This window comes from Gossypium arboreum, chromosome 10 (genome assembly GCF_025698485.1).
Source record: "Gossypium arboreum isolate Shixiya-1 chromosome 10, ASM2569848v2, whole genome shotgun sequence".
NCBI classification, from domain to species: Eukaryota; Viridiplantae; Streptophyta; class Magnoliopsida; order Malvales; family Malvaceae; genus Gossypium; species Gossypium arboreum.
Genome location: NC_069079.1, coordinates 10,042,706 through 10,055,187, shown reverse-complemented (window position 1 = coordinate 10,055,187; position 12,482 = coordinate 10,042,706). Strand labels below are relative to the sequence as shown.

At 32.2% G+C, this 12,482-nt stretch overlaps 2 protein-coding genes across 2 annotated transcripts; both read right to left on the bottom strand.

Annotated features, from left to right (window-relative positions):
- Positions 1-8,265: 8,265 nt before the first annotated feature.
- LOC108488440 (uncharacterized) lies at positions 8,266-8,988 on the bottom strand. Its single transcript, XM_017792716.2, has one exon. It carries the CDS (start codon positions 8,867-8,869, stop codon positions 8,537-8,539), a length of 333 nt encoding a protein of 110 aa, XP_017648205.1. The 5' UTR covers positions 8,870-8,988; the 3' UTR covers positions 8,266-8,536.
- A 1,939-nt stretch (positions 8,989-10,927) lies between these two features.
- Positions 10,928-12,397, bottom strand: LOC108487115 (F-box protein CPR1-like). The gene has a single exon (XM_017791357.2). It carries the CDS (start codon positions 12,085-12,087, stop codon positions 10,954-10,956), a length of 1,134 nt encoding a protein of 377 aa, XP_017646846.1. The 5' UTR covers positions 12,088-12,397; the 3' UTR covers positions 10,928-10,953.
- Between the last annotated feature and the right edge of the window lie 85 nt (positions 12,398-12,482).

The following is a 12,482-nucleotide window of genomic DNA, read 5'->3' as shown; positions in this document are numbered from 1 at the left end:
GCTCTAAATATTTGGAGACATTATCTGTATGGTGAGAAATGTTATATCTACACTGATCATAAAAGTCTCAAGTATCTTCCGTCATAGAAAGAATTGAATTTGAGACATCGTCGGTGGATAGAACTTTTAAAAGATTATGAATGTGTTATTAACTATCATCCGGGTAAAGCTAATGTGGTAGCTGACGCATTGAGTAGAAAAGCTGTAACTGAATTGAGAGCAATGTTTGCACAACTTAGCATTATTGATGATGGAAGTCTTTTAGCTGAATTGAGAGTAAAACCGGTAATGCTTGATCAAATCAGAACAGCACAGTTAGAAGATGACAAATTAATGAAGAAAAGAGATATGGTACTAAACAGTACAGCAGGGAAGTTTAGTATTGACGAAAATGATTGTTTGAGATTTCAGAATCGACTCTGTATTCCAACTACTTCAGAGTTGAAAGAGTTAATACTTCGAGAAGCACGTGACAGTTATTTTGCATTACATCCCGGAGGAACGAAGATGTACGGTGATTTACGAGAACTGTATTGGTGGCTAAGTATGAAAAGAGATATAGTGGAATATGTGGCTAAATGTTTAACATGTCAGTGAGTTAAAGCTGAACATCAGGTTCCGACTGGTTTACTTCAGCCATTAATATTCCTGAATGGAAATGGGACCGAATAACAATGGATTTTATAACTGGGCTGCCACTGTCTACAAGTAAAAAGAATGCTATCTGGGTAATTGTTGATCGACTTACGAAATCAGCTCATTTTATAGCCGTTAGAACTGACTGGTCACTACAGAAACTTGCGGAGGTGTATATTTGAGAAATTGTAAGGTTACATGGTATTCCAGAATCAATAATTTCTGATAGAGATCCACGGTTTATGTCGAGGTTTTGGAAGCAATTACATAAGTATTTTGGTACTCAACTTCATTTTAATACAACTTTTAATCCACAGACTGATGGACAGTCAGAACGAGTCATTCAGATTTTAGAAGACATGCTCCGAGCTTGTATCATTGATTTTGAATCAGGTTGGGAACATTATTTACCATTAGCTGAGTTTGTATATAATAATAGTTTCCAATCAAGTATTCAAATGGCACCGTATGAAGCTTTGTATGGTCGGCGATGCCAATCACCAGTGTGTTGGACGGAACTGAATGAAAGAAAAGTGGTTGGACCAAAGTCAATTCAAGAAACAAAAAACACTGTTAGAAAGATTCGAGAATAATTGAAAACATCTTTCGATAGGCAGAAATTGTACGCAGATCTGAAACAACGAGACATTGAGTACTCAGTTGGAGACAAAGTATTTCTTAAAGTTTCTCCTTAGAAGAAAATTTTGAGATTCAGTCGGAAGGGTAAATTGAGTCCACGATACATTGGACCGTATGAGATTATAGAAAGAATTGGAACAGTGGCATATCGTTTAGCTCTGCCTCCTGAATTACAGAAGATTCATGATGTTTTCCATGTTTCTATGTTAAGAAGATATCGATCAGATCCATCTCATGTGATTTCAACTGAAGATATAGAGATTCGACCTGATTTGTCATATGAAGAAAAACCGGTTAAGATACTGGCTCGTGAGGTAAAGGAATTACGCAATAAACGAGTTCCCTTGGCGAAAGTGTTATGGAGAAGTCATAATATTGAAGAAGCAACGTGGGAATCAGAGGATACAATGAGAGCACAGTACCCCCATCTCTTTTCAGGTAAATTTCGAGGACGAAATTTATTAAGTGGGGAGAAATGTAACGACCCAAAGTTTACGGGTATTGAAAAATTAAATTTTTTGGTCATTATTTCCTCAAAATGAGTTCGTAAATATTTATTAAAAATATTTACGAATTTAGTAGTGTGGTTAATTAGATTTTAACTAAGAAAATTTAGCTAAATTAAGATTAATTAAGTATAAGGATTTAATTGAATAAAGTGTGAAAGTTTAATTATAAACTATAGAAAAGTCAAGAAACTAAATTAGCAAATAAGCCTTAAAGTGACAAATGTGTGGTAAAATTAATTACATGTGTATAAAGTATAATACATACATGTGTAGTATAAGTATATGTTTACTTATATTATAAGTAAATAATAATAATTACTAAAATATAATAATAATATAATATAATAGAAGAATAAAGAAATAAAATAGAAAAGAAAGAAAGAACAGACAAAGTGGAACGAAATAGGAAAGAAAAAGAAAGGAGAAAAGAAAAAAGAAAAAAATTAGGGTTTTAGAGTTTCAAGCTTGATTGGTAAGTCAATTTGATCCCTTTTCTTGTAATTTTAGTGTCTATGAAATCCTAAGAAGAAATACTATTTGAGTTATGTTGAGATTTAGAAAGTTATTAAATTTTTAGATGTTGATTAAGTTGAATAAATGGAAGAATTAAGTGTAATTTGATGGAAATATAAGTTAGAAGTGGGAGAAGGATTGAATTGTAAAGATAGATATAAGTTTTGTTATAGTAGGTATTAAATTGTTTAAATTGTAGAATAGATGTTTTATATTGAATATTAAGAGTTGAAACTTGTTTAAAGTAGGTATAAAATGAAAACTATAAGGTTATTTGAACAAAAGAATGGTTATGGTGGAAGGACTAAATTGGAATTTATGTAAAAGTTACATGGAAAATTAAAGAGTGTGTTATTAAATAACATATATTGATAATTTTAGATGTTAAATTTTATGTAGCCAACGTAGCACCGGAAACGTCATCGAAAAAGAGGAAGGAAAAAGTGAACGAGGATATCGAATAAACTCGAGAATTTCGGTTTGTATTTCTATAAACTATGCTTAATATTTTAATACAATGTAATTGTTATTTTTAATAATTAAAATGTATAATGAATGGTATGATGGAAACTGTTACTACTTCTATATGGAAATGAAATGATTGGAATACCCTATTAACAGTGTCGGGCTAGTCGGATACAATTGGCATGCCATAGGATTGGAAGTGTTCAGGGATATTCCGACTATGTGTCGATAAGACACTATATGTGTCGAGTAATTGTGGATCGCTTGGATTCGTTTCAAGAGGTACTTTGTACCGACTATGATCATATCTTATCTTGTTACCCTACGGTGTCTTTCGATTTCGGCCGATGAAACACTGTATATTATCCCCGGTGTGTGGGTTGGAACCGCGTATCTGTTTAGGTCTGAGTTATGTTAATAGGGGTAAACTCTCACCATGGCCCAATTTACCACAAATGAAACAAAATAAACTCAACTTTCCATACTGAAAACGAGCATAAACCATCGTTTCTTTTGTAGGAACCCATTTTTGCCCAGGCCCGTGAAATGAAATAAACAAAAATTTATAAACCAAATTAAATAAATAAAGTGTCCCTGTTAATGTTGAATTTACAATAAACAGGCCTAAAGGCCTGATAACCCAAAACTCGGTTACATTTTACAGCCCAATTAGTCTAAACCAAAATACCCATTAACCCAATACCCTTTTTCACTCGTGACCTAAGCAACTACCTTGTTACACCCATTAAACCTCTTAACCCAACAAATAAACACGGCCCAAAGGGCCCAAACCATTAACAGAATCAGAGGACCTAAGGTTTTCTGAAACCCTAGGCGCCGCAAGCACCCCGACACCAGGCCTCATCTCGCGCCGCAATCGGCGTGCCAATCCCTCGTCACCGGGTCTTCACTCGCCTGCAAAAGGAAAGAAACAGCAGAGACAATACAAATATAGCAAGAAATAAAATCAAATATTGTAAATATTATTTTATGTTGATTTTCAGTGGCTATAAAAGCCCGAATCGAAACGATGTAATGGACTACGTTTTCTTACATGCACATATACAATAAAAATCAGGAAAATACAGAGGTGATTTACATCTACAAACCCTGTTTAATCTTTGCTTCAGTTTTGATAATTTCTTCTTGGTTTTTCTATGCTAACAGTGAAATACACTATCGAAAATCAATTTTTTTATTATTTATTGAAAGGAAACCCAACGTTTTTGTTTCTTTTGAATTTTTTTTATACAAACTATCGTCAAAAAGGGGAAAAGGAATAGATTACCTATGATTTGACTCGAAAAAGAGTGTTTTTAACTTTTAGGCCACCGTGTGTGGCCGCCCCGATGGTGGCACATGAGGCGCGTGTGGTGGATGCTCGTGGGGCCGATGGCCGAATGTTAAACCGGAAAAGAGGAGGTTTCAGAGGATTTTCAGAAGTTTTTTTTTAAGGACTAAGTTCAAATGTTTTTTTAATAAAAAATAACTTGTATAATGATATGAAAACGACGTCGTTTTTACTTAATTCAATAAGTACCAAAACGACGTCGTTTAGGGCTAGGATCCGCGTGTTGACTCGATAACCCGGAGAGGATCCGCGCGTTTTTGATAAAAGGGAAATTTGTCCCTTTAGTCCTTCCGCATTTTTTATCTTTTAAATTAAGTTTATTTCGTCCTTAAATTTTGGCCCAGTGATTTTGTTTCGATTTCAACTTGATCCTTGAGCCCTTTAAAGCGCAAACACTGGAATGGTGCCGTTTTGGGGTTAAGGTATATTTACCCAACGAGCTCCTATGTGTAGCAAGCGTTTTCAATCTGGTCCATTATACTCCTATTTTAAATTAAATTCTATTTTATTTTAATTTAATCCTTATAATCTAGATTTTAATTCTTCTCACTTATTTAGTTTTTATTTTCCGCTTTATTCCTAATTATTCTAATATATATATATAAATTATTATTATTTATTACTTATATTATGCTATTTTATTATATTTTATATCATTTTAAAAATTTGTACGTTATTACTATATAATATATTTTTTAAAAAGATTTTTTTGGTATATCATAGTTAAATTTTATGTATTATATTTATTTATTAAAAACCCCAATGTATATATTATATATTATTTTACAGTTTGTATATTGTATAATATTTTAAAGTAATTTGTTATAAATATAAAATTTTATATCGCTAACTTTTAAATATGTTTTTATTTATAAATATATATATTGATTTGTTATATTATATATTATTTTAAAATTAGTATTTTATATAATATTTAAATTGTTTTATAAAATGTATATTTTTAAATATTATTACATATGTGCTCCCCTATATGTGTTTCTTTGTAGTTAAAGTTTTTATAAAATATATGCTTTATTTATTTTATCATAAATTATCTATCTTTGTTTTAGTCATTTTTTTAAAAAAGGGTTTTTATAGTATATATGTTAATTGTTTGGTATATGTCACCTACCTTATATTATTCTTATATATTTTTCTAGCGTTTAAACGTTTATGTTTTATTTTATTCTTTTTTTGAAAGAATGTTTTATTTTATTCATGTTCATAATATTATGTTTTATGTTTTATATTTTATATTACTTACATTATTTGTATAATTTGTCATTTTTTACGTTAGTGCTAATTATTAATATGTTGGGTATCTTCTAAGTGAATTGTTTTTTATGTAATAATACAACATTTTGGCTCCAATCATTGTTTTAAAAAGTATATTTCATTTCAACCGCCATATTTTATCTAAAAGATTTTTAAGAAATAAGGCAATATTTTGGTGTTTAGAAGTTCGGAAAATAGTGCCTTAACGTGCTGAGTTGCGATTTTTCGTTTGATTAAACAACTAAATATCCTTTTGATAAATTTTCAAGATCATGGGATGATTTTGGTTACGAGAATTTAGAGCATTGTGTCCTAATGTGCTGGATGTGATGTTTGTATTCTTTCGAAACAAAAGAATCTCGAGTTTCAACTTAAAGCTCAAAGTTTAAAAAGAGATCATGTTTTAAAAAGCCTTTAAAATTTTCGACAATTAGGACAATAAATAATCAATTCGGTACCGATTTTGGGCGGTACGAGGGTGCTAATCCTTCCTCGTACGTAATCGACTCCCGAACCCGTTTTCTTGAATTTTCGTAGACCAAAATCAATTTTTAATAAGTAAAACGTTTTATAAGATGATCCAACCACATCTAAAAGGATTGGTGGCGACTCCCATTTTCGTTTTTTTAAATAGTCGACCCCATTTTTTCCAAAACCCCTAAAAAAGGGTTTTGACATCTTTTCCTATTCGAATCTTTTTCTTTCTTTTCAACAGCATGGACACATCCAATCGAACACAAATACGTATAAATTTTCTAAGTCCCATCATCGGAATAGCATGATCATATTCAATAAACTGTCCTATAAAATCGCCAAATTGCTTAACCATCGCCTCCATCATTAATCCAAGAGGCAAATAATGTATTTGAACCCAAAAATCAATCAAATTTAACAAGATACTTGACGGATCTTCTCCATTTTGAACTTTTTGCAGAATAAGTAAATGGTTATTGAAGAACCATGGCGTACCAGATATCATCCTTTTAATATCAACTTCATGAAAGAATTGGAAAAGGTATCTTTTATCCCCAAATCTGAAATACAGATCCCACCAATGGGATGCCAGAGATCGGCTATAGTGTTGCGAAGAGAAGGAAAATGAACTACGCTGTTGGTTAAGCAGTGTCCAACCAAACAATATTGATAGTTCCGTTCCACCATAACAGTTTCCTCATTAAACTCTTCTTCCTCCTCGTCCATTAGCTTTAGATTGGCTATTCCTTCCTCCATAAACAGAATCACTTAACCAGCTTTCCAAGAGAATAAAAACAGAACAATGACAAACCAAACACCAAGAAGAAAAAAAACAAGACAGACAAATAGAGAGAAGCGTGTCACAGAGACAGACTTTTGTTATTATTTTAATTAGTGTAATTGTTAAAGCAATCAAAATTTTAAAAACAATATTTAAGTGTGTGCTTCCAAATTTTTTTGAAATGTGTCGATTGAGACTTACCTTGATTGGCATGAGCATTATTGCCAATACAGGAGGACATGAGTTCGAGTGCGTTGAAATATATTATCCTCCTATTTAAGGGTTAGGGAGGGACTATGAGTAGTTATAGACATTATATAAAAAAAATCTAAAATGTTATTAAAAAGCGTTATTTTATTTTTTATTTAATAAATTATTTTCATTAAATTCACATTGATATTAAATACAAAGTAATTTAATATTTTAAAAATATTTTTATTTTAATATTAATATCAAAGGCTTTTTCATGGATAAAAATAATAGATCAAATGCTTATTTAAGGGCATTTTTAATATATTAGTCATCTTGAAATTTGTCATTTCAAGCCAAAATTTTTAAAGTCAGTCATCTCAAGTGTTAATCCAAAGCTAATTACTCCTGTTATATCTTTCACTATCTGAGCACATGTCAACAAAACGGAAAATATTGACCTTCCCTTTGACTTCATTTAAGATAATGTCCTGGTTGACCACATGTCGCGACTAGAAGAGCGACACCTTTTGGTTTTCAAGACCATCCGCTAGATAAGCACTTCTGACAAGCTCTCTTACTCTTAGATGATGGGATAAACACCGGCTATTGAGACACAAGCTTTTTAGGTATAAACACTCCTCAAGTGCGAACATATTTTGAATGCAATGAGAGGTTCACTTGGCCATAACAACTTGTCACGTCACGTTAGTGGATAAAATGACATTTCCTATAAATTCCCTCACAACGATAAAGAAGGGATCAACTTTTTAAACCGTAAAGTTGCTCTAAGAAAATCCATTCAGACTCTCTACCTATTTATGTGACCCACCATTTAAAAATATATATTTAAAATAATGTTATTTTTAAAATTTAGAAACAAATTATTTAAAATATTAAATTATATTATCTTATTATTTAGTTATTTTAATTTTTATCTAGAGTTATTTTAATATTTTAAAAAGTGATTATTCTACATTTTTTAAAAATTAAAATATATTATAAGTTGTGTATAATTTAAAATTTCAAACATTTTTCGAATTTCAAATTTATTTTTAAGTTTAAAAGTAATTTATTTCATTTTATAAATATAACTATAATTTTTAACAAATAAATTTTATGTTTTTATGTTTTAAAAATAATTTTATTTTAAAATATTTATAATTTTTTAATTTAAATTTAAAATATAATTAAATATTTATAAATTTAGAGCATTTAACTTTTTATTGAAACTGATTTATTTCATTAAATAATTTTTAATTTAATCTATTTTATTTAAAAAATTATGATATATATATATGTATGTATGTGAAGAAAAATACATAAAATTTATTATGAAGAGTTTAATGAATATAAATTTGACGTTTGTGAAAAGATAGAAAATGAAAGAGGTAGACAGATGCTGACGTGGAAATATCTAAAGTAGATCCTGATTATTAAAAGAAAACTGCCTTCCACGTCGGTAAAAAAGTATAACAACGTCAGAATTTCAAAAGATCAAAGTCAGAAAAGAGAAGGCATTTGTACCCAAAAAAGAAAGAAAGAAAAGATAATGCATCACCGTTCATCAACGTTCTAAAATCAAAATTAAAGTACAATGTCTGTCCTTAACGCAAACATTGCCCAAAATCCCAACGAACAATAACGACGGTGAAGGATACATTTTCATTTCGACAAATTATTTTTACCCTTACTACCCTTCAATCACTTCCCGGAGATATCCGACGCCAGTCGAGACGCGATTGCCGAGTGGTACATCATATCGTGAAACGACGAGTTCTCCATCGTCTTCTTTCGGAGTTGTCTCGCTTTCTCCTCCGTGAAGCTCCCCAGTGTGTATCTGCATCTCGGCTTCGTCTCCGATGTGTTTCCGGCATTGCTATCGTTGAGGTAATCGGGGTTGGATGACCACCCGAAGATTGGGGTCCACCATGAGGATGAAGAAACTGGATTCTTACGACTCGGGTCGGGCCTTTTAAGTGATTCGGATGAGGCCCGGATTGGGGCTGAGAAAGAGAATGCAAGAGCGTTCGCCATTGAACTTTTCAGAGTTTTTGGTAAATGAAGGGGAAGAGAAATCGCCACTATTAATTCTTCTGGATAGAGGTGGGGGAGAGATTATCGTCTGCGGTATAAAAAGGTTAGCATCAATGTCATATCTAGCCATCTGACGGTATTTGGAGGATAACGTTAAAAAATTTGACCATTTGCTAGGTAGGTCACAAAGGCATTAGGGTAGGAACAGGTGTAGGAGATTGAAAAGGTTTGAAAGAGGATAAGATCGAACACGTGGAGGCGCGGAGACTGTATTTGATGGAGAGCACTTTTTAAGGTAAGTTGTCGGAGGAATTGCAAGTGGGGACTTGACGGAGTCGTCACGGAAGGTATATCTTTGGCCCCATATAAACTTTACTTCAAGTGTGGAATGGAAACACTTCTGAATTTGGCAACAAAGTGAACATGGACCAAAAAAAAAAAAAAAATCCAATATTGATTTGTTACTTCGGTACTCATAAATGTCAAGAGTTTTTTTAATTATATTGTATTACTAAGTTTTCATTATCCACTAAAATCAGGGTAATTATTATGAAATGATTAAAGGATTTGGACATCTATAGTGTTAAGTTTATTATAAAATAAATCAATGTACCTGTATTTAATGATGATCTCTGAATTTTTAAAATTGTTATTAATATGTCAAAGCCCATTGCTATTGAGTTATATGTAATATATTTGCATTTGATGAGTTAAACCCAAATAAAAACAAATTGACATTAACATCTATCAATATCAAGTTATTTTTTAATTATTATTTTAACCATTTAAAAAATTTAATGCTGATAAATGTGTTCAATGGAGCTCTACACTAGTAGATGTCCATTTTAGTTTGTTTTGAATTTTTACTATTTATCGTATTCTAATAAATGCTTTGAATAGAGTTGGACACCCGCAAATGTCAAATTTAATTTGTTTTAAATTTTCATCACTTTACCTTCATGAATGTATTGAATTGTATGTCGGCCCCATAGGTGTTAACTTTTTTACGGTGCCTATAAATACCCCTCCCTTGATTTTTTTTTCTCCAATTCTTTTTATTTACCATAAATTCGATTCAATTATGTATTCATTGTTAATATTTAATTTTAGTAGTAATTTTTTATTTTTTTTTTTGTTGTCATTTAATTAGGTTGAGGAGAGAAATTTTTGGATTTGATAAAATATACATTATCCAAATGAAGAATAAGATCAGCTTAAAGAATATTTAGATGTATCGAGATTTTTGAAGATTGGTGAATTACCTAATATGCCAATTCGGTCGTCATTGCTTGTAGTCTTAGTAGAAAGGTGGAGTGAAGAAACTTTTAATTTCAGTTTTCCCTACGATGAAGCAACAATCACGTTAGAAGATGTAGCCCTAATCATACACCAATAGTAGCTCTTTTCAACCATTGTCGTAATGGGCAAATAACATGTGAACTTCATAACCCCGTTTATATCTCCACAAGGTTGGTTGTCATACACCCGTAGCATTGGCCATCTTCATATGATTGTGCCCACTGCTGGACTTGAAAATCTATATTTTATATTGGATATCCATTTAATACTTTCAGCTTGGGTTTCTGTTAGGATCCTCCTTTCCATTTTACTTAAAAATGCATCACTCTTAAATTTCATGTTAAAGGTCATATCCAATTGAAATCTAACTCCATCATTAATCAAAATATTCATTCATCTTGAAGCTATTAAATATTAAATTTTGAATATTACAAATAATTCTAATAAATTTAACAATTCCTAATGACAAAAATCCAAAAATATTTAATACGACTCATAGGTTTATATGTAGAACATATTTAACCAAATGCAATAACAATAATAACATATTCAATAATTCTTAAAACAAATAATCCAACAAAAGTAACACTAAATTACTAAAATGAATTTCAATAAAAAAATTGAATTTATTTGATTTTTTTAAATAGTATAGGGGTTAAATTGATAAATTTAGCAATTGAGGGATTAATTTGATAAGATCCTGGGGCACTTTCATGGAAATAAAAGTAATTGCATAAAGAAACCGAAATAAAATTGACATGATGAAGTTAGATGCATTAATGGGTTCAAGAAACAGAAACAAGGCTTTCAACATAGATGATTGTAGAAACAAGTTGGGGTGCGCCTGGAATACAAAGAAGGTGGCTACTTTCATCCTCTAGATTGAACCAAGCAGGCTGTTGTCCTCCACCGTCATCCAGCAATACTTTATTGCCATCCCTGGCATACCCTACAGCTCTGGTGTGAAATATATTGGTCACCCATTGATTTCTCGACAGATAAAGCAACTCAGTCCAAGACTCCTTCACTCCATACTCCTTCATCACCCATATATTTACGTGGTCTTCGATTGGACAACTCGAGAAATCTCGGGAAACACATAAACAACCTCCCAACACTCCCACATTCATGTAGCTGAAGCCCTCGCAATAATAAGCGCCGCATTTCTTGTCTTCGGAGCTCCTCTTTCCTTCAGGGACTTCGAAGTACTCCTCGGTGTTAAGATGAAGACCAAATATCACGTTTCTTCCTGACAATATTTCATCCCCTACCCAATGAATGGCATTGTTTACGTATGCCCCGTCGTTGTAGTTAATAGGTATGTCGTAAGGGCAATCCTTAATCCTCCTCCAAGTGTTGGATTTCTGGCCGTAAATCGTAACTTTGAAGCAGTTTTGGGTCTTGGATCTCAGCATTTTCACCACCTTATAGTCTTCGGTGATCTTGTCATACCCAAATCCGAGTATGGTGCTGTTGTCGTAGTTGTATCCGGGGATGGTGTCATGATCCATACTTATATCTTCATCCAAGGCTGGCAAATAATGACATTTTCTTGTTGATGGATTCCATAGAGCGATGCCTCCTTCACGATGGTACACAGCAAGTAATCCATTGTAAGAACCGATTATTCTAGAACGGTACTTGGTGATTTCAGCTGTAAATGGACGAGGAAATTGCACCAAGTTGTTGAGAGAGTCGAAATCCACCGCATAGGCATTATCGTCGATTTCTGCACCGTTGTCGAGGAAAAGCTTGACATTGTTGTTGGTTTTCAAGGACTGATGGAGATGACTTTTGACAAAATGTGAGGCATCTATGAGAGAACCCCATGGTTTGGACACACATTTGAAGCGGAGTAGTGTTTTCACTGGAAGCCGACAAAGTATGTTAGGAATCATATCAGTCGGAAAAGGTGACATTGGTGTGGATTAGACAAGAGAGGAGAAACCTGGTTGATTGTTTTGCAGAGAAATGAAAAGTCGTAATAGATGAGAGTAGCAAACAGGAAGTCAAACGGAAAAACACATAGCTGTAACATGTGAAAATAGATCATTATCATATTATTAAAAAAGTCTTAAGCTTTCATGTGCCCTTCCTTCTTTATCAATTATTTTACATTCAATAGATTATTTAGTTTGTATTTTTGCAGAAATCCGATGGCTTCCAACTGTTCAAAATATTGTTTTCCTATACGATTTCATATTCCCTAAAAAGAAAAGAAAAGGGACTTTAGCCTATGGTTTCCATACAAGTATCAGGTTCAACAGCATCCATTGATCTGCCACCTTCAAGAAAACCAAAAGGTTCACAAGTT

Coding starts and splice junctions, on each gene's coding strand:
- LOC108488440 (XM_017792716.2), bottom strand. CDS start 8,869: ATGGCGAACGCTCTTGCATTCTCTTTCTCAGCCCCAATCCGGGCCTCA.
- LOC108487115 (XM_017791357.2), bottom strand. CDS start 12,087: ATGTCACCTTTTCCGACTGATATGATTCCTAACATACTTTGTCGGCTT.